The 16,817-nt window shown below is 38.6% G+C and overlaps 1 protein-coding gene across 2 annotated transcripts in view; it reads right to left on the bottom strand.

Moving 5' to 3' along the window:
- The window catches only part of SLC9A2 (solute carrier family 9 member A2), a 959,164-nt gene that overhangs the window by 836,168 nt on the left and 106,179 nt on the right, over positions 1-16,817 (bottom strand). For both annotated transcript variants that reach the window (XM_044070947.1, XM_044070948.1), the window contains exon 2: positions 7,936-8,399. In XM_044070947.1, the coding sequence (XP_043926882.1) occupies positions 7,936-8,399 (464 nt within the window). The remainder of the gene's footprint in view (positions 1-7,935; positions 8,400-16,817) is intronic.

Below are 16,817 nucleotides of genomic sequence, written 5' to 3'. Positions count from 1 at the left end.
GTTCATGTGGCTTACCAGTATGTCATTTTGAATGTGGTGAGATTGGTTATGGGTATGCACTTTCACACTGGTGTCTGTTTGTCGGTGCTGTTACATCCCTGTAGTGCCTGATATATTTGCAATTACATCTGTATTCCACCATAGCAAAATTGGGTTAGTGTTGTGTCAGTCTGCCTGTAGTTTTGACAGTGATTGGTGACATGCCTAGCACTCAGTGTAGTTTCCCTACTGTGATGTTACATTCAGATATTTATCAGATGCACTGCTGCCTGGCCGCCATACGTGTTGTGTATTTCTAACACAATAGTGAGATGATGTGAAGATTTATATCAGTAACTAGTGGGGAGTAATTTGGTTTTGGACTTGGGCTATTCCAGTCAATATATGTTACAACAGACAGGAGGGTGTTACTGCATCAACTGTGTCACCTTATCTACTGCAGCGTTTGGGATATGTTCCCAGTTTCATGGATTTACCCCCCCCCCCTTTGTCAGGCTTGGATTTGTTGCACTAAGGGGTTCGGAACATACTTCTCAACTAGCCAGATTGTTTCAGACTGTCCAGGTTTATTGCTCATATTTCTGGTCTGTTCCACAAAATCATTATTTTCATTTCTGTGGTAAATCACTGTGATGATGTGAGGATTTCTGTCAGTAAATGATGACATACATTTCAGTTTCAGAAATCACATCCTTCTGAACATGTCTCCTGACACAAAATCTGCTACTGTAGCAACATTATACATTTATAACTGCAGTACATACATTATGTCCCTGGTCTTGGCCCATTATCCCCCCATTTTGACAGCCTTTGTCCAAAATTCTTGCACTAAGAGGTGGAGAGGTATACTGCTGGGAATGACTCCACTACATGTTATGAGTATATATATATATATATATATATATATATATATATATATATATATATATATACATACTGATATATATATATATATATATATATATATATATATATATATATATATATATATATATATATATAAAATCTCTTTTTTGATATCTATACATATATTTATATAACAATATATATGTATATAGTCCATGTGTATTTGTTTTATATGTATAGCCCCATATATGTGATGTATATAGAGTTTCATATTTATCTATCAGCATACACATCTATATGTGTATATTTACATATACTAAAAATGACTGACTCCACATAGTTTGTTCCCTACTATTCTATACCTGTACTGAATTATATATTTGCAAAAGCAGCATTCATTGTTAGAGTTCAGATGGTGTAGTGGTACATTGCTCTAACTATGGTGTACAGGGTCCTGGTTTCAAGACTTGGCAGGGCTGATTATTTTGTTGCTGGGCAGAACTGTGGCTGATGGAAACATGGTGAATAAGGCAGATTTAAGCAGTTGTAAGCAGGTTTGCATGGGTTTGCGCAACACTAAGCAATGTTAAAACACGGTTAAATGGGAAACTGCTTAATCTGTGTAAGCATCACTTAGCATCACGCAAACTCACTTACTGCTGCTTACTGCTACTTACTCCCACTTATCCTTGTGCTAATTTCTTTAAACAAAAAGAAAAAAGGGGTGATAGGAAAGTGATGAAAAACGGGGCATGCAGAGGGAAAAATAATATGAAAGATAGCTAGGGATGTGCAGGATGGGAGTAGGAAGGTCCATGGCTGTCCATTTCTTCTACAACAGCAGCTGTGCACTTCTACAAAATTTGGAGGTAAATTTGGACACTCACACCCCTGAGAGAGGGGTGAGGACAACAGTAAATTATTGTCAAGGCAGTTGGACCAGATTACATGTGTCCAGTGGGAAAGTGTGCAGAATGGACAGCTATGTATGGGGCATATTTTTGGGGGGGACAGATTGCCCTTTTTTGAGGTGAGAGTGGGAGAAAGCAGACAGGGGTGGTATATGACGCATGTGGGGATAAACACCTTGGACCAGGAGGATGGTTGGGAATCAGATACCCACGAGACCCCAAATGGATACAGTGGGACTGAGGTCCCCACCCATGGGAAGTCACCCCTGCACCTTCACAACCCCAAAGGTGGCTGTGCTGGGGGATGAGCAGGAGGGGCAGGCTGACCCTCTAAATGTACCATGAGGCCCTCAAGCTGTTGTAACTTATCTCCAAACTCCTTTTGGAGCTTGCTACACACCAAACTCTGGACCTGACTATGGGTGACAGTGTCCTGTCCTCGCCTGCTTCCAGTGGGGGACAGGCCCCATCCCTTAAGGTGGTTCCACCCAAAGGTGGTGCAGGAATAGTGGACGAGGAGGTCCCAGGTTGAGGTCTCAGATGTGCTGGGGCCCGGTGCCATGGCTAAATGAGGCGGGACAGGTGGATCCGCTGGGATCGGCCTTCCCAGAACTGCTATGGTATTGAGGTTTTACAAAATACATTGGTTAGTCATTAACAACACATTCCAGGATGAGTTATAATAGCATTCATGCGTGTTCCAACTGACCCCATAAAACAGATTTGAAACAGTTGCATAGCAAACAGAACACATGCATATATGGAATCACAGTGGACATTATAACAGCATGCAGGTTACATTGCTACCAACAGGCCACCAATAATAGTATTTGAACAGGGAACATTAATAATCAAACATTTAAATAGTTGTAGAACAACAAGACCCATGTCCCAAGAGTAGGACTAGTCAAAAACATACCCTTTGATATATGTGTATAGATTGTTGTTGCAGATAGGGTGAGGGAGAGAGAGAGAGAGATGTCAATTTTACATCTATCTATGGCCTTGGGTTGGGTAGTGGTATGTTTGTACACATTGCATTAATAATGCTTTTCTAAGGCTGATATGAACATTCCCTTACCTGGCAGACCTGTGGAGGTAATGTCTGTTAACACTACCTGACTGTTTCTACCCATATTTACATAGTCAAGTTTACATATGTACACTCACACAGTGTGTGTGTGTGTGTGTGTGTGTGTGTGTGTGTGTGTGTGTGTGTGTGTGTGTGTGTGTGTGTGTGTGTGTGTGTGTGTGTGTGTGTGTGTGTGTGTGTGTGTGTGCTACTGCCATACTCTGCCTTAATTTCTATCAGTCACCCTGGGTGTTGGCAGCAGTGACCACTAGCTATGACAGTGTGACATTTAAGGGACATTTATCGGAGGAGTCTACTTGGTGTATGTACTTATCTTGCTGTCATTTGGAGCCTTGGGATTGGAGAGTGGTTATTGTACACAGTGTATAAGTACAGCCTTCTTATGGCTAAGATCTACCGTTTCTTACCTGGCAGACCAGTGGAGGAAATTTCTGTTAACACTAACTGACTGCTTCTACACATATTCACATATAACTGGGTGAAATTATGCATACAGCTTACTACCACTCCCAGGATTCGAACCGTGCCTGTTTGTGCAAAAAAATAAACAAGTTTGTGTTTCATCAGAATGAGCTATTGAGAAACTGCTGTCTCTTGTTTGACTGTTTTCTGCCTAATACTCTCTTGGTTGTACAATATGACCTTGTAATTCTGACATTCATGCATGGCAGATAGTTCTTATAATGTGTATTCATACTTTGACATAGCACAGTCTGGGAAACACTGGTTAGCACAACATTACTATTCTGGTATCAGATCTTGATGCATGGAACATTTCGTATATAGTTAATCTCCTGTTTTAGAACTCCACAATCTTTGTCAGATAAGACTCAATTATTTAATTCTTTCAGAGCTATAGTTGCTTTGCAGAACCTGTACACATGTCGATTCATACCACCACATACCAAAGTAAACACAACCAGTCCAGGGTTTTGACTTTTATTAACAGGTGCTGACACTTTTATTGATATATACCCTGTATGTCACTATTACTCTGCTAATGTCTCATTTATTCCGTACAAACCATACCCATTTTTAATTACTGATAGGTGGCATTCTACTCCTTTCTATTTATTTGCCCTGAATACTACAAGCTAGATTTGTACTCACCAGCCTCATGATACAGCCTTAGCAGCCTGCTGGTGTGGGTGTCCAAGTTCATGGCCCTCTCATATGCAGCTGTACAGGAGATCAAGAAACATTTATGCATATCTATCCATCACATACACAGGCTGGACTTTGGAAAACAATTCTTGATACTGATACTTACATCTGGGACTTTCCCCGCCCATGCATCTTGGACCCACTGGTTCAAGAGCTCCCTCTTTCTACGCATCAAGTCAGCAAAGTGGTGCCAGACCTGCTCACCAGTCTGAGGGATGCCATTGGCACTGGTGAGATCATGTGCGAGACGGTCTCAGGCCTCCACTTTGCATTAGGAGCCCTGGTACTGGTCCTGCAGCAGTCTACCTTCATGGTCTTTTACTAGGATTCCAACTATGACCCTGAATTGCTGAATGCTCCACTGCTGCACCTGAAAGTGCACATCCGCACCAAAGCCAGCCATAGTGCCTGCAGTGATGAGCTACAACTGGTTATGGTCTGTATTCCTGCCTGCAAGCTTTAAACAGGGCTGATTTCTCACCCTTTGCCATGATTGGATGATTTTGAATACGCTGAGCTAAGCTAAGCGATGTGCAAACTCACTTAGCAAAGATAAGTATTATTTAAAGGGGCAGATGCTAAGCAATGCTTACCAGTGCGCAAAACTGCTTAGCTACGCTAATTATTGCTAAGCATTCAAATTTAAGCAATGCTTACACTGGCTAAGCATAGCTGAGCACAATTTAGCTTTGTTCTGCTTTCATTTTATGGACTATCAGGATTGTGGGGTTGATTCCTCATTAATGACATATTATGATATGCATGTTTACCTTCCATAACATCCCCCAATGTGCTTTCCTTACATTATATTCTTGTGTGTCTATACTGTATGGGACACCTGTGTTTATATGGGGGTTTCTACCTCTTTACTACACTAACACCTCACATTTGGACATGCTTCACTACCCTGGTTAACAAATATATATTATTTACTACCTATTTATAAAAAAAAAAATTAGTGCAGCTTTCACATATAAAAATGAATGAACTGTATTGGGGCTCAAACCGTGAATGACTGTATGCGAGGCAAAAGCTCAAACCAATACGCTATCTTACTTGGGGCACTTTGGCTGTATACTTTTATTTAGCTCCTTTGGATGTTTAAGCTATGCTGCACACAGCTGCACGATGCACACACCCACTCAGTTACGTTTAAACTTTAGTGGGGACAGGAAAAAAAACATTATTTGTTTTATTTTCCTTAGTTTAGGGATATGCACATTGCTAACAGTCATACCTCTCCACCTCTTAGAACATAAAATCTGAACAAAGCCTAACATGATGGGGGACAAAGAGGGACAAATTTTAAATATTGTTCTTACAAACTTTGAAAGTTGATAGAATAATAGGTTTTGTATTAGCATGACTTATTTGAAGGATGTGGAGTCTTAGACTCAAATGTTTGTCATTATTTAATGACTTTGAGTTTCAGCTCTTTGCCAGGACAGTAGGAGGAACACACCTTACATATGAGGCACAAATCCGGACATTCTGTGATTATCTGTTCAGTTGGCAGATATGCTAACAGTGTCCGCGGACACTGTTTTTGTTTTAAAAGTGTGGGAGGTATGGTAACAGTGTCCACGTACACTGTTTTTGTTTACAGCACTTCCTAAGTGCAGGGGATGTGTTTACTGTGTGAGCAGTGCTCAAACATGCCCCCTGCACTCGTTCACAGATCATGCCCATGCAGGTTATACAGCAGCACGCCTTCATGAATATGGAAGGTGTGCTGCTGTGCTGAATGGGCAAGATCCACTCTGTGCAAGAATAGCCTTATTCTTGCACAGAGCTTTCATGAATCCCAGGGCCTGTCTGGCATTATTGCTTGCTTATCTATTTTGCCAACAATGTGCATTTATTATAAGAATGCCAATGCAACCCGCAAATATAATAATCATTCTGGAAGCATTTTGGAATTTATGTGGTAAGGAATTGTACCTTTTCATGTAATTTCAGATTGCTTTAAGCCTTCACAAATCAGCAAGGTTTTCAATAATAGTTAAGTGATATCGCCTTGTAATGATTCCCCATGAAGAATTAGACATGCTCTTTAAAATTAGGTGGGTTACATAATTTATATCTGATATAGTAGATGCATCCTGCTCAGAGTTTAAATAGTTTTTTACTGTTGTTGCTAAGGTCTTTAGTGATGGTGTCTTTTTTATGATTTGATATTTTTTTCTATCATAAATGATATCTTTATTGTCAGACCTTCTGTTATATTAACGTAATGTTATTTTTCTAGACCATCCTGGAGAACTCAATTATAAAAGTACTTTTGTAACATGATTTGTGATCCTCACTATATTTTGTTTCTCCCATACCAATTTCCAGCTTTCATATCTGATAAGTATGTTCTGACAAGTAGTAGACATGTTTCAGTGTCCTGTGGAATTAATGGTAGCTAGTATCAGAATAGAAAGCTACCCCCAATAATAGTTGGGCCTAGCTGATTAAGTTTTATTTAACCTACTATATAGTGCATGGCTTGATATTGTTTGTCAGTGCTTACATTATGCAGAACACTGTAGAACCTTTTGTTAGGTGAAGATAAATTATGCACACTGCCTATTCTTCATCAGATATCGCTGTTAATCACTTCAAAGCATGCCACAAGTTTAGAAGGTAAGTACCATATCTTCCAGAAGAATGTGAACACTTTCTCTTAAAACTGAGTCTATGATATAACACAGAATACTGGTCAGGCTAATGGGTCAAAACTGTCTGGATCAGATGACAACACCCTTCTTTATGGACTTGTACCACTACAGCCTCTCATTAAAAATTAGAGAAGGTGTCCACATGTTGACAGTGTCTAGTTTGGTTTTCCTTTATCCTGTATAGGAAACCACCTGGCATGTTGTCTTATTCATGGAACTCAAGTTTTAATTGTATTTGTTGTAATAGCTATCATATCTCTAAGTTTATATAGGGAATATCTCCCATTATGTATACTAGCACTCAGACACATCTTTGCCTATTGCATACATTGCACACTTCTTTTTTTTTTTACAAACAAGTGTGTCCTGATTGCTTTATTTTTTTTCTTAATGACATGTAATATTCAAAAAATTTCCCTTTCAATTGTGTCCTGTAATGAAAGAATACCTCATTAATACCTTCAGCATCTGAGATTACTCTGAGTTCATACTGAGATGTGGAAGATTTGATAATAGCAAGTAGTTTGTTTATTTTGTTTTATCTAGACTTTGTTAATGACTATAGCAATCTTTCTCAAATGTTCAGAAGTTGATAAAAGTTTAGTTTGTTGCTATCATATTAATGCCAACTACTCATTTTAGGAACCTTTTAAATAAAAGTTGGCTGCTAACATTAGTCACACGATACCACATGCTGAAGCTACCAAGATGGATTTCAATTAAAAACATTTGTTCATTTTGTACTGTTACTGCATATGTTTTAAAGACCATAACGCAATGCATTACTGTCTTCCCATCTGTTCCACAGTATACAAAGATCAATGCAGAATATACCAATATATGAGTAAGGAAAATATTTACTATACTGAGGAGACTAAATTCTTCATCCAGAAATATTTTCTTATAATTTTCTTAGTTAATGTTTTAGCTGTAATTATGCAAAAATGGTAAGATGAACTTGCCCTTTCCCCGCTGTAGAGTGGTCATGCAGTTGGTATATATAATTAGCAGGGGGTGTGGAGGTAGGGTGGCTTGCCTCCATGCAAAAAACAGAAGCTTTTGATATTTTGGGATCGATCATTAGCCGTTTGAGATTTGTGTTCTTCGATGTTTAGAAGTACATATTTTACAATATATACCTCTGACCAAACAAATGCTATGAAAGAATATTAAGAAATTCATCAAAAATGTTGTAATAATGTTGATGCTATAAGAAAAGAAATGTCTTATTTGACAGTAAACACAATCTATTACTTACTACGGTAACAGCATCGTTAAGCAGAGATTCTCCAAATACTAGGATATAAAGCTGCTCATTCACATGGATTTCTTCAAAGACTGCCAGTACTGCTACTGGGTCGACAGCAGAAATCAGGCTTCCAAAAAGTAAACACTGCAAGATGGAAATGTCAGAAAGACCAAAAAGCTCAACTTGGCAAATGCCATACAGTGAGATAGCAATACCAAATGCATTCCAAAGTGTTCCTATAACTGCATACAACAGAATGGTTCCAATGTTTTCAAAGAAAGGTCTTGTTGGCATGAAATATCCAGCATCAAGAACAATTGGTGGAAGAAGGTAAAGAAAGAAAACCTTTGTACTCATAACAGGAGGGGACTCTTCATTAGCACCAAACATAATTCCACCAATCAGAAGTCCAACCATTATCAGCAGACAACTTTCTGGAACAAGAGAGGGCAACTTTTTATAGAGATGGAAACCTGCAATGAAAATAAGGAAAAAAAATCATATTTATTAATAATCCAATTTTTTTCATTTGATAGTTAATAGAATGTGACAGCATACACTCTACTGCTCAAATGAGTTAAAATGGAGGCAATGAGTTACAATTCTGTAGTCAGAGTGTCTCCCACTAAAGAAAATGCAATCTGCTTAACATAATACACAGTCTACTGTGTAGTACTAATCCTGTAATACAGACAACAGTTTGCACACTCTGAAACACATAGAAGAAAAACTTCATCTATCCAGTTTAATCATCCCAGAGTTTTTTTTCTCCTGTAATACCTCATAAATGTATTCCAGTGCTACAGATTTTGTCAGTGCCTTTCATTTTCATGTGGCAGATCCATGCTAGTTTCACTATTTCTTTGTCTGTGCAGATCTCATTTTTTTCTGATTGCTCAGATCTTATTTTTTTCTGATAGTAATTTGTGTCACAGATTGTGTGATACATGCTAGGCATACAGTTTTCTGAGTGTTCATTATCACCTAAAATTTTAGACCCTGAGACAGTGTCTTGTTGAGGTCAGTAAAATACCATAAAGCACACAGTGATAAAATATAACACTCTTGGATAAGTCATAATATGGAGAACAGGAATGAGTTATACTGCATCATTGCACAAACTGATAAATTCTCCAGTGATTGCCACTGAAGTAACTGCAGATAAATGCATTACAGTCTTAAGTGCTGCAGGCCTTAGAAGCTATGATAATCAGGCAAACAGGGGGAAAGGGGAGAGTTCATCAAGAGAGTCCCTGAATCAGGACTGAAACATACTGCCATATCTGGAAGCACAGGCACTGGTCAAAGCCTAAGCAGTAAGGCCCTAACAAAGTGAGTGCTTCAAATAAAACTCAAACCAAGACTCTCCAGCTTACCATTCCAGTCATAGGTTCATAGGTTCATAGGTGTGTACTAGGCTAATGGCCCTGGAGCCTTTACAAGCCTAGCCCACAGAAGTGCCCTGGCATTGTGCCACCCAACCTTAGTTCCCAGTGCCTCTATCGAGTAGAGCTACTGGAGTGATCCCCGGGGTGAATTTTCTATTTCCCATCCACTCATCAAGATTTCTCTTGAAGAGGGCCAGTGAGGTGCTCTGCTTGATATGTATGGGAAGTCTATTCCATAGCATGGGCAGTCTCTGGGTTATGAACCTGTCCCTCTAGCATGTTCTGTTGATTGTGGTAATTAGGCTGAGGCCTCTGGAGCATGTGGTGTGGAGGGATTGGGATTTCTTTAGATGTAGCATTTCTAACAGAGCTGGGCCAGACATGGCTTTGTAAATCAAGCAGAGATCACCTCTAAGTAGGCGATATGAGACAGAATAGTTGGCATTTTTTGAGTCTGTCCATATAGGACAAGTGTTTAAGGCATAATATCCTCTTTGCGAGGTACTTTTGCAGCCTCTCCAGTTGTTGCAGATGTCTTGTGAGGTACATGCCAAATAGGGCATTGTACTCGATGATTGCCCTAATGAGGGAAGAGTAGAGGGAAACAATGACCTCTTTCTTCCTGGATGCAAAACCCTTAGTAATGATATGTGCCACATAGAAGGACTTTCTCACCACAATGGCAATGTTGTGGTCAAAAGAGAGGTTGCTGTCAACCTGTCTTCCTAGATCTATTATAATGCCTTCTGTGTTCAGTGAACTACCATCGATGTGGTAATTCAAGGGAACTGGGGTTTTTCCCAAGGGGGATGATGACACATTTTTTGGCATTGAGCTTAAGGTCATGGTTCTGACACCAGTCATTGGTCTCATTGAGGCTTTTCTATAGGATGTCAACATCACTTGGGGAGTTAATAATAGTTCCCAACTTGAAATTGTTTGCGAACTCTGTCAGCCAGAGTCCCTTTGTGTTGGCCTGGACTTCAGAGAAATAGATACCAAATAGGAGAGGACCCAGGACCGAACCCTGTGGGACTCCACTCATGACTGGTCAACAGTCTGACTTGGAGTCAGCTACTTTCACACAGTGGGCTCTATCTGTGAGCCAGTTTGCAACCCACCTAGTGATATAGGGGTTGATGCCTAGTTTAGTGAGTTTTTCTATTATTCCTGAGTGGGGAATGGTATCAAAGGCCTTGGCCAGATCAAGGTAGGCTGTATGAACCACCGTATCTTCATCCACAGCTCTGGTGACTGACTCAAAGAAGTTGACCAAGTTGAGCAGGTATGATCGACCCTTCACAAAACCAAACTGTGTAGGATCCAGAGTTTGGAAATTCCCTATATCCTTGTTTATTAGGTGCATGATAATGCGCTCCATAGCTTTGCATGTCAGACTCATCAGGCTAATGGTGCAATAGTTCCTGAGGTCTGTAGTCGCTCCTCCCTTGTGGAGAAGGTTGACTATAGCAGTGCACCATTCAGTAGGGACAAAGCCTGAGGTGCAACTAATAAACTCATGCCTTCCTCATACAGACATGCCACTGAGAACAGAGGAAGTGGAACTATACATTTTTATATTTATTCATTTACATGTTATCGGGGGGGGGGTTTCAAGTAAAGGAGCTATTTCACAGACCCTTTTTACCCATGACCAATGCCCACTACAGAGATCATACAGAATTAAAAGCAGGAACACCTTCATCTCAGTACAGTACTGGACTTCCAAACAATTATTAAACTGAACTTAATACAGCAGGAGCCTTGAACTAGAGCACTAGTAATATAACAGGGATATATCCATCTGGACACAATTATCTTCTTTGCTGACTTAACTGCACTAATATTTGAATGTTTATTTATTTAAATTTGTTTACTGGGGTAGAGCACATTGATCATTTCTAAGCAATTTCAGTCTCAAACTATTACATCTATCATTTGATGCCATTTTACTAGGTAAATGTTACTCCATTGCAAATTCATTTACAACATGACTTACAGTAATGCTTGACTGCATCCATTTAACAACATTTTAATTAAAACAATTGAGACATGGTTTATAATGTGTTAGCGTATACTGGAGTTTGGTTCAGTCAGCCAGCACTTGCATATTGTGTGATTCTGACCTCATCACTTAAACCAACACTGCTCACTGGTCATCCCCAGAGAGGTACTCGAGTTTAGTTGGTTTAGTAAAAGAATAAAATAAAGTAAATGTAAACTAGTAAATCACAAGATAGTATAATGAAACAGATGATCAATGTCAAACAACTGAAGCTGCAGTTTATACTTCAGGTTCACACAGTCTATGGCAGAGTGTATATGTACACAATGTGAACAGTGTGCTTGAGTTGTACTCCACAAATCAGTTGGTGCACAGCCTGTTTCATGGAGATGCACATTTTTCCATGTCATCAAGAAGGAAACGTGATTAAGGACAAGTTAAATGTAAGATATGCAAGGGACAAATCAATGCCTACAATTTACAAAACATATTAAGTCACAGACAAATACAGTGAATAGGAAATGTCTTGTTTTATTGTTTTGTTGATTTATTTAAGTCCTTCTGGCATTAGGGCTCCATTCAGAAGCAACCACACAACAATCCATGAATGGATTCAGAAGCACGTACAGCAAAGCACTGAGTGAACAGCATGAACAGCTGCAATGCAAAATGAGGAGGCTATTCAGAGACACAAGTAGCACAGTTATGCTACAGGAAAATGACACAGTATCCTGGTATGCATATGACTGCTTAAAGTATACAAATAAGGGTGCATAGAGAAAGAAGCCTCATTACATATTTAAATGACAAAATGAAACCTGGCAGATTGATACCTATACCTGTAAAGCAAGTGCCATGCATTCCAATATTCATCCATCCTGAATGTTAGGAATCTTTAATGTACACAAGGTAGAATTGTGGTTATATCTTGGCAATAACTGTTTCTACAGCTGAAAATCAGGTCTTAATGTTTGTTTTTTGGATCTAGTATCCACAATATTCCATGTTATCACTCTCTAAGGTAGGGTTCAACAGCAATAGCATACTGAGATCTCCATGATCAGGAAATTCTTGACAACTACTGTGTTGATGGGGGAGGCCATACTGGAGTTAGATGTATTTCCTACAAATGGACTCAAGGCAGATGTGTGGTCTCTCCATCCCTGTGGACATGAAGGTATGTGTAGCAGTAACCATCCTTTTTACAAGGATTTTTCAACATCCAGCAAGGGGCATGCTTAGAATTTTGCAGGCATCAGTGTCATTGATCCTGCATCAGTTCCCCAACATGATGTTGCAGAATATGGAGAAACACATACAATTTCATTGGACAGCAGAAGACATAGCCACCATAATATGCACATTTTACAACATGGCCCATTTACCTGAGGTCTTGCGAGTCACTCATTTCACACTCATTGCCACCAGTGACTGACTTGCTATACGTGGCATTGCAAAACATTGACTGGAACAGATTCCCTCCATCAACTACCAGGTAGTGTGCACACAGGGCTATACAAAATGTGTCTGTACATCATCAAGGCAGTTCCAGTGATTACCAGATGTGGCATACATGCCACTTCTAGCATGACTTCCCACATGGTCATAAGGTTGGTTGGAGTACACATTGTCTGGTACATTGGCTAGTATATATTGTTCCTATTCAAACAAGCAGCAGACCACATTCAATAGTGTCCACCAATATGATGTATGTAGCAGGGGATGCTGATTGTGCATTAGAACTGTGGATGACAATAATCCAAAACCCCCTGATGAATGCTGAGATGGCATAGAGTGGTGCAAATTCAGTAATACAGAAAACTGGCAAATGTTTCTGAACTCCCTATGGGACCATTCCATTGTTTGGATACATCTGGTGGTGCCTTGCAGTACGCACCTGAAACCTGAAGCTAAACATTCAGGTTCTGCACCTTATTACATAATATGGTACCATGCAAGCAGGGTCCTTGTCAACAAACAAATGCTAAATGAAATATCGTAAAAGAATTAATTTTAAACTCCACATCCATCAAGTAATCACTTTTTATTCTTAAAAATGTTAAGTGCTTTCATGCCCAGTACTCCAGATTTCAACAGGACATGTCTACCATTCAAATACTGAGTTTAAATATACAAAAATATTTTGTGAAACCAATCAGTCCATCAACTAATTAATTACTCAATTAGGTTGTGAAACCAGATAAAATCAAGCATAAAATTCACCCAGTATAAGTTAAATAACACTTCACATGCATTAGAAAGTGTTAAAGCATTAAAAAAAATTTTACATTGTGAAACTCAATAAAAAAAAAAACAATAAAAATAGTTATAAGATACACAAAGTGGTTCAGTTATACAGTTATAGTATGCTGTTATAATAACTATCTGACAAATGGGAAGAGAGATTAGAAGACCACCAAAGTTTAACAGCCCTCATTTTTAGGACAGATTGAATAGAAATATGTTCATTTTGCCCAGGAGGAATGGTGTTTTCTAATATGACTTGCCAAACCACTTCACAATATTCTATTCTATTCTCCCACTGCCCCCCTCTAATACTTGACGTATAATTTAGACAATGCCAAATTCAAACTTGCTAAAATCTTTACACACCAATGAATGTTTATTATTTATGTTCTCCTTCTTAAGATCGTACAGATGTCTATAAATCCTTTTTGCCAATTTCCTTTTGTTTTTTCCTACATAAAATGACTGGCACTGGTCCCCCTGAATCTAACTTTCAGAATGCTACAGCTATCATATACAATGATATCAGTCCCCAGGTGAGAAACATTATTAGGAATAACTGGTCTATCTTTAAGATAGATGAGGATGTTTTTAGTTCCACGAGGGAAGCTCCTCAGTGTATTTATAAGATAGATATGAACATTAAGAGAAGGTTAGAGAATGATGGAAAGGAGATTGTGAAGGTAACCGCTAAATGTGGAAATGCAGTTCGTGTCATTATATTCTTTACAGGAGGTCTATTATTTTAAATAATTATTGTACAGAAATTATGTTTGAAAAGAGCAATTGTGAAACTGAAGGACTACTGTGCATAGCAATTTGTAAGCAGTGCCAGTCATTTTATATAAGAAAAACGGAAAAGAAATTGGCAAAAAGGAATTATGAACATCTGTATGATCTTAAGAAGGAGAACATAAATAATGTTTTATGTAAACATTCACTGATGTGTAAAGGTTTTAGCAAGTTTGAATTTAACATCCTCTAAAATATACATCAAGTATTAGAGGGGGACAGTGGGAGAATAGAATAGAATATCATGAATTGGTCTGGCAAATCATATTAGATGCCACCATTCCTTCTGGGTTAAACAAACATATTTCTTTTCAACTTGTCTTAAAAATGAGGGCTGCTAAACTTTAATGGCCTTACCACTTTCTGTATCTTATTATTATTTTTATTGTTTTTATTGACTTTTACAATGTAAAATATATATTAAATGCTTAAAAAAACTTGTTAATGTGTGTAAAGTGTTATCATATTTTATTTATACTGGGAGAATTTTGTGTAATGTTTTATCTGGTTTCACAACCTAATTGAGCAACTAATTAGTTGATGGATTGATTGGTTTCACTAAATATTTGTTGTATATTTAAACTCAGTATCTTAATGGTAGAAATGTCCTGATGAAGTCTGGAGTACATGGGACAAAAGCACTTAATATTTTTAAGAGTAAAAAGTGATTACTTGACAGATTTGGATCTTGAAATTAATTATTTTAATATAGTTAATTTACCAGTTGTTTGTTGCCTACGACTATGTTGACCTTTTTCTGAGGTTACTGGTCTTATTAGTCACATGATATTCACACCTATTTTGGAGGTACTATGCAAGCAACATGCAACACTGGCAAAGAGGCAGCATCTGGTCCACAGCTATGAGCCATAGAACAGACAAGACAGAATGCAACTGTTGCATGCATTATCACACCCATGCTATGCAATACAGTGAATTTAGCAATCCATGTTGTGCATTATATATTACCTTACCTACATTGGTTAGAGGGTGGGGTTATCATCATCATTTGTACATTTAGGGTAGAATACAGAGACAGATGACAGCAATGCTATGATATGATATTGTTAAGAGTCATGGGAGGAGGATGTGGCAGTCATGCGTGCATCTAGGAAGTTTGAAAGAATCTGGGATTACATATCTTAGTTCCAGAGTGGTGTTACCATGTCTATAATAATAGCCATATGTAATATGTTAACCCACAGTCTACTTTTGTTGCTAACATCCATCATGGGTGTTCATTGTACTGCAGAGATACTTTAGCAGGTGTACAACATGCCTATATCAAGCTACAGTGCCTTGTTCAGTCAGATCCTGACTTGCTCTTCTTAACATGGTCTCCCACATTATGGCAACTGTACTTTATGTGTGCTACAATGGGCAAGTTATATATCACTGTCGAACAATCAGTAAAGCTAAATAGCTACCCATTAAGCAAAGAGCTAAACTCCTTTTGGGTTCCCTTGTTGTATACAGGCTCTTACTTTGTGAAGCATACTCCTTCATGGATGTGAACCTGATCATCAAAACCCCATTCTACAACCCCTGAAGTCATAGTTGAAACAGGTCAAATTTTGCAAGCCCTAAAATAAAACCACAGTGTAGCAACCATAGTTTGTCAAATCTAGCACCTAAACTCTTTGAATCTTTCCCCTCAGCTTTAAAGACCAAAACTAGTTCCTTAAATTTAGAAGTCAGCTTAAACTATTTTCAAAAGCTCATTGGTATACTAAGTCCTTCCTTCTTTCTCTTACAGTGGCCAATGAGCATGAATTGAGCAGGAAAGCCTGGCTCAGAGGTCTGACTGCCTCTTCTGATTGCTGAGTCTGTTAGAACTACAGAATCCTTAATATTTAGTGGAATACCCCAAGTTATTAATTAACTTAGATTCTTATTATTATGAAAAGAGAGTGACAGTCATGCTCAGGACAAAGCTCAGAAGCAACTCATACCCTTAATATTCTACATCAACATTCCAGACAGATTCTCCAATGTATTTCTTTTCAACATAACATGTAATTGAAAGAAAATAAAAGCATTAAAATAAATACCAATGACATTTATCTGGCTATTTAATTGAATTGGTTTACACTTATCCTACCCACAGCACAGCCAGATCTGGTAATCAAATATGTCAATCTTTCCTATCCCAAAGCTGTAAATGACTTTTTGTCATATGTAACTGCCATAGCTGGCCTTAGGCATAAGCCAACTAGGCGGCCGCTTAGGGCGCCGCTGTAGTAGGGGTGTTTTTCCAGTATTTATTTGGTATAGGTAGACCAGGATGGGGGCACTGAGTGGTGTGGTGGGGGAGCCATAGAGCCCTTTTGCCTAGGGCACTAGTTGACCTAAGGTCACTCCTGGTAATTGCTATACTACCTAAGCAAATCATCAGTGTCCACTATCAATGTTCCAAGTACAGCATGGATTCTATACCAAACCTAAGATGTAAAAACTAA

The sequence above is a fragment of the Protopterus annectens genome, chromosome 5.part0, assembly GCF_019279795.1.
Source record: "Protopterus annectens isolate FY-2018-M chromosome 5.part0, PAN1.0, whole genome shotgun sequence".
In the NCBI taxonomy this organism is placed as follows: Eukaryota; Metazoa; Chordata; order Ceratodontiformes; family Protopteridae; genus Protopterus; species Protopterus annectens.
The sequence above is the reverse complement of the archived record's forward strand: the minus strand, read 5'-3'. Positions and strand labels throughout refer to the sequence as shown.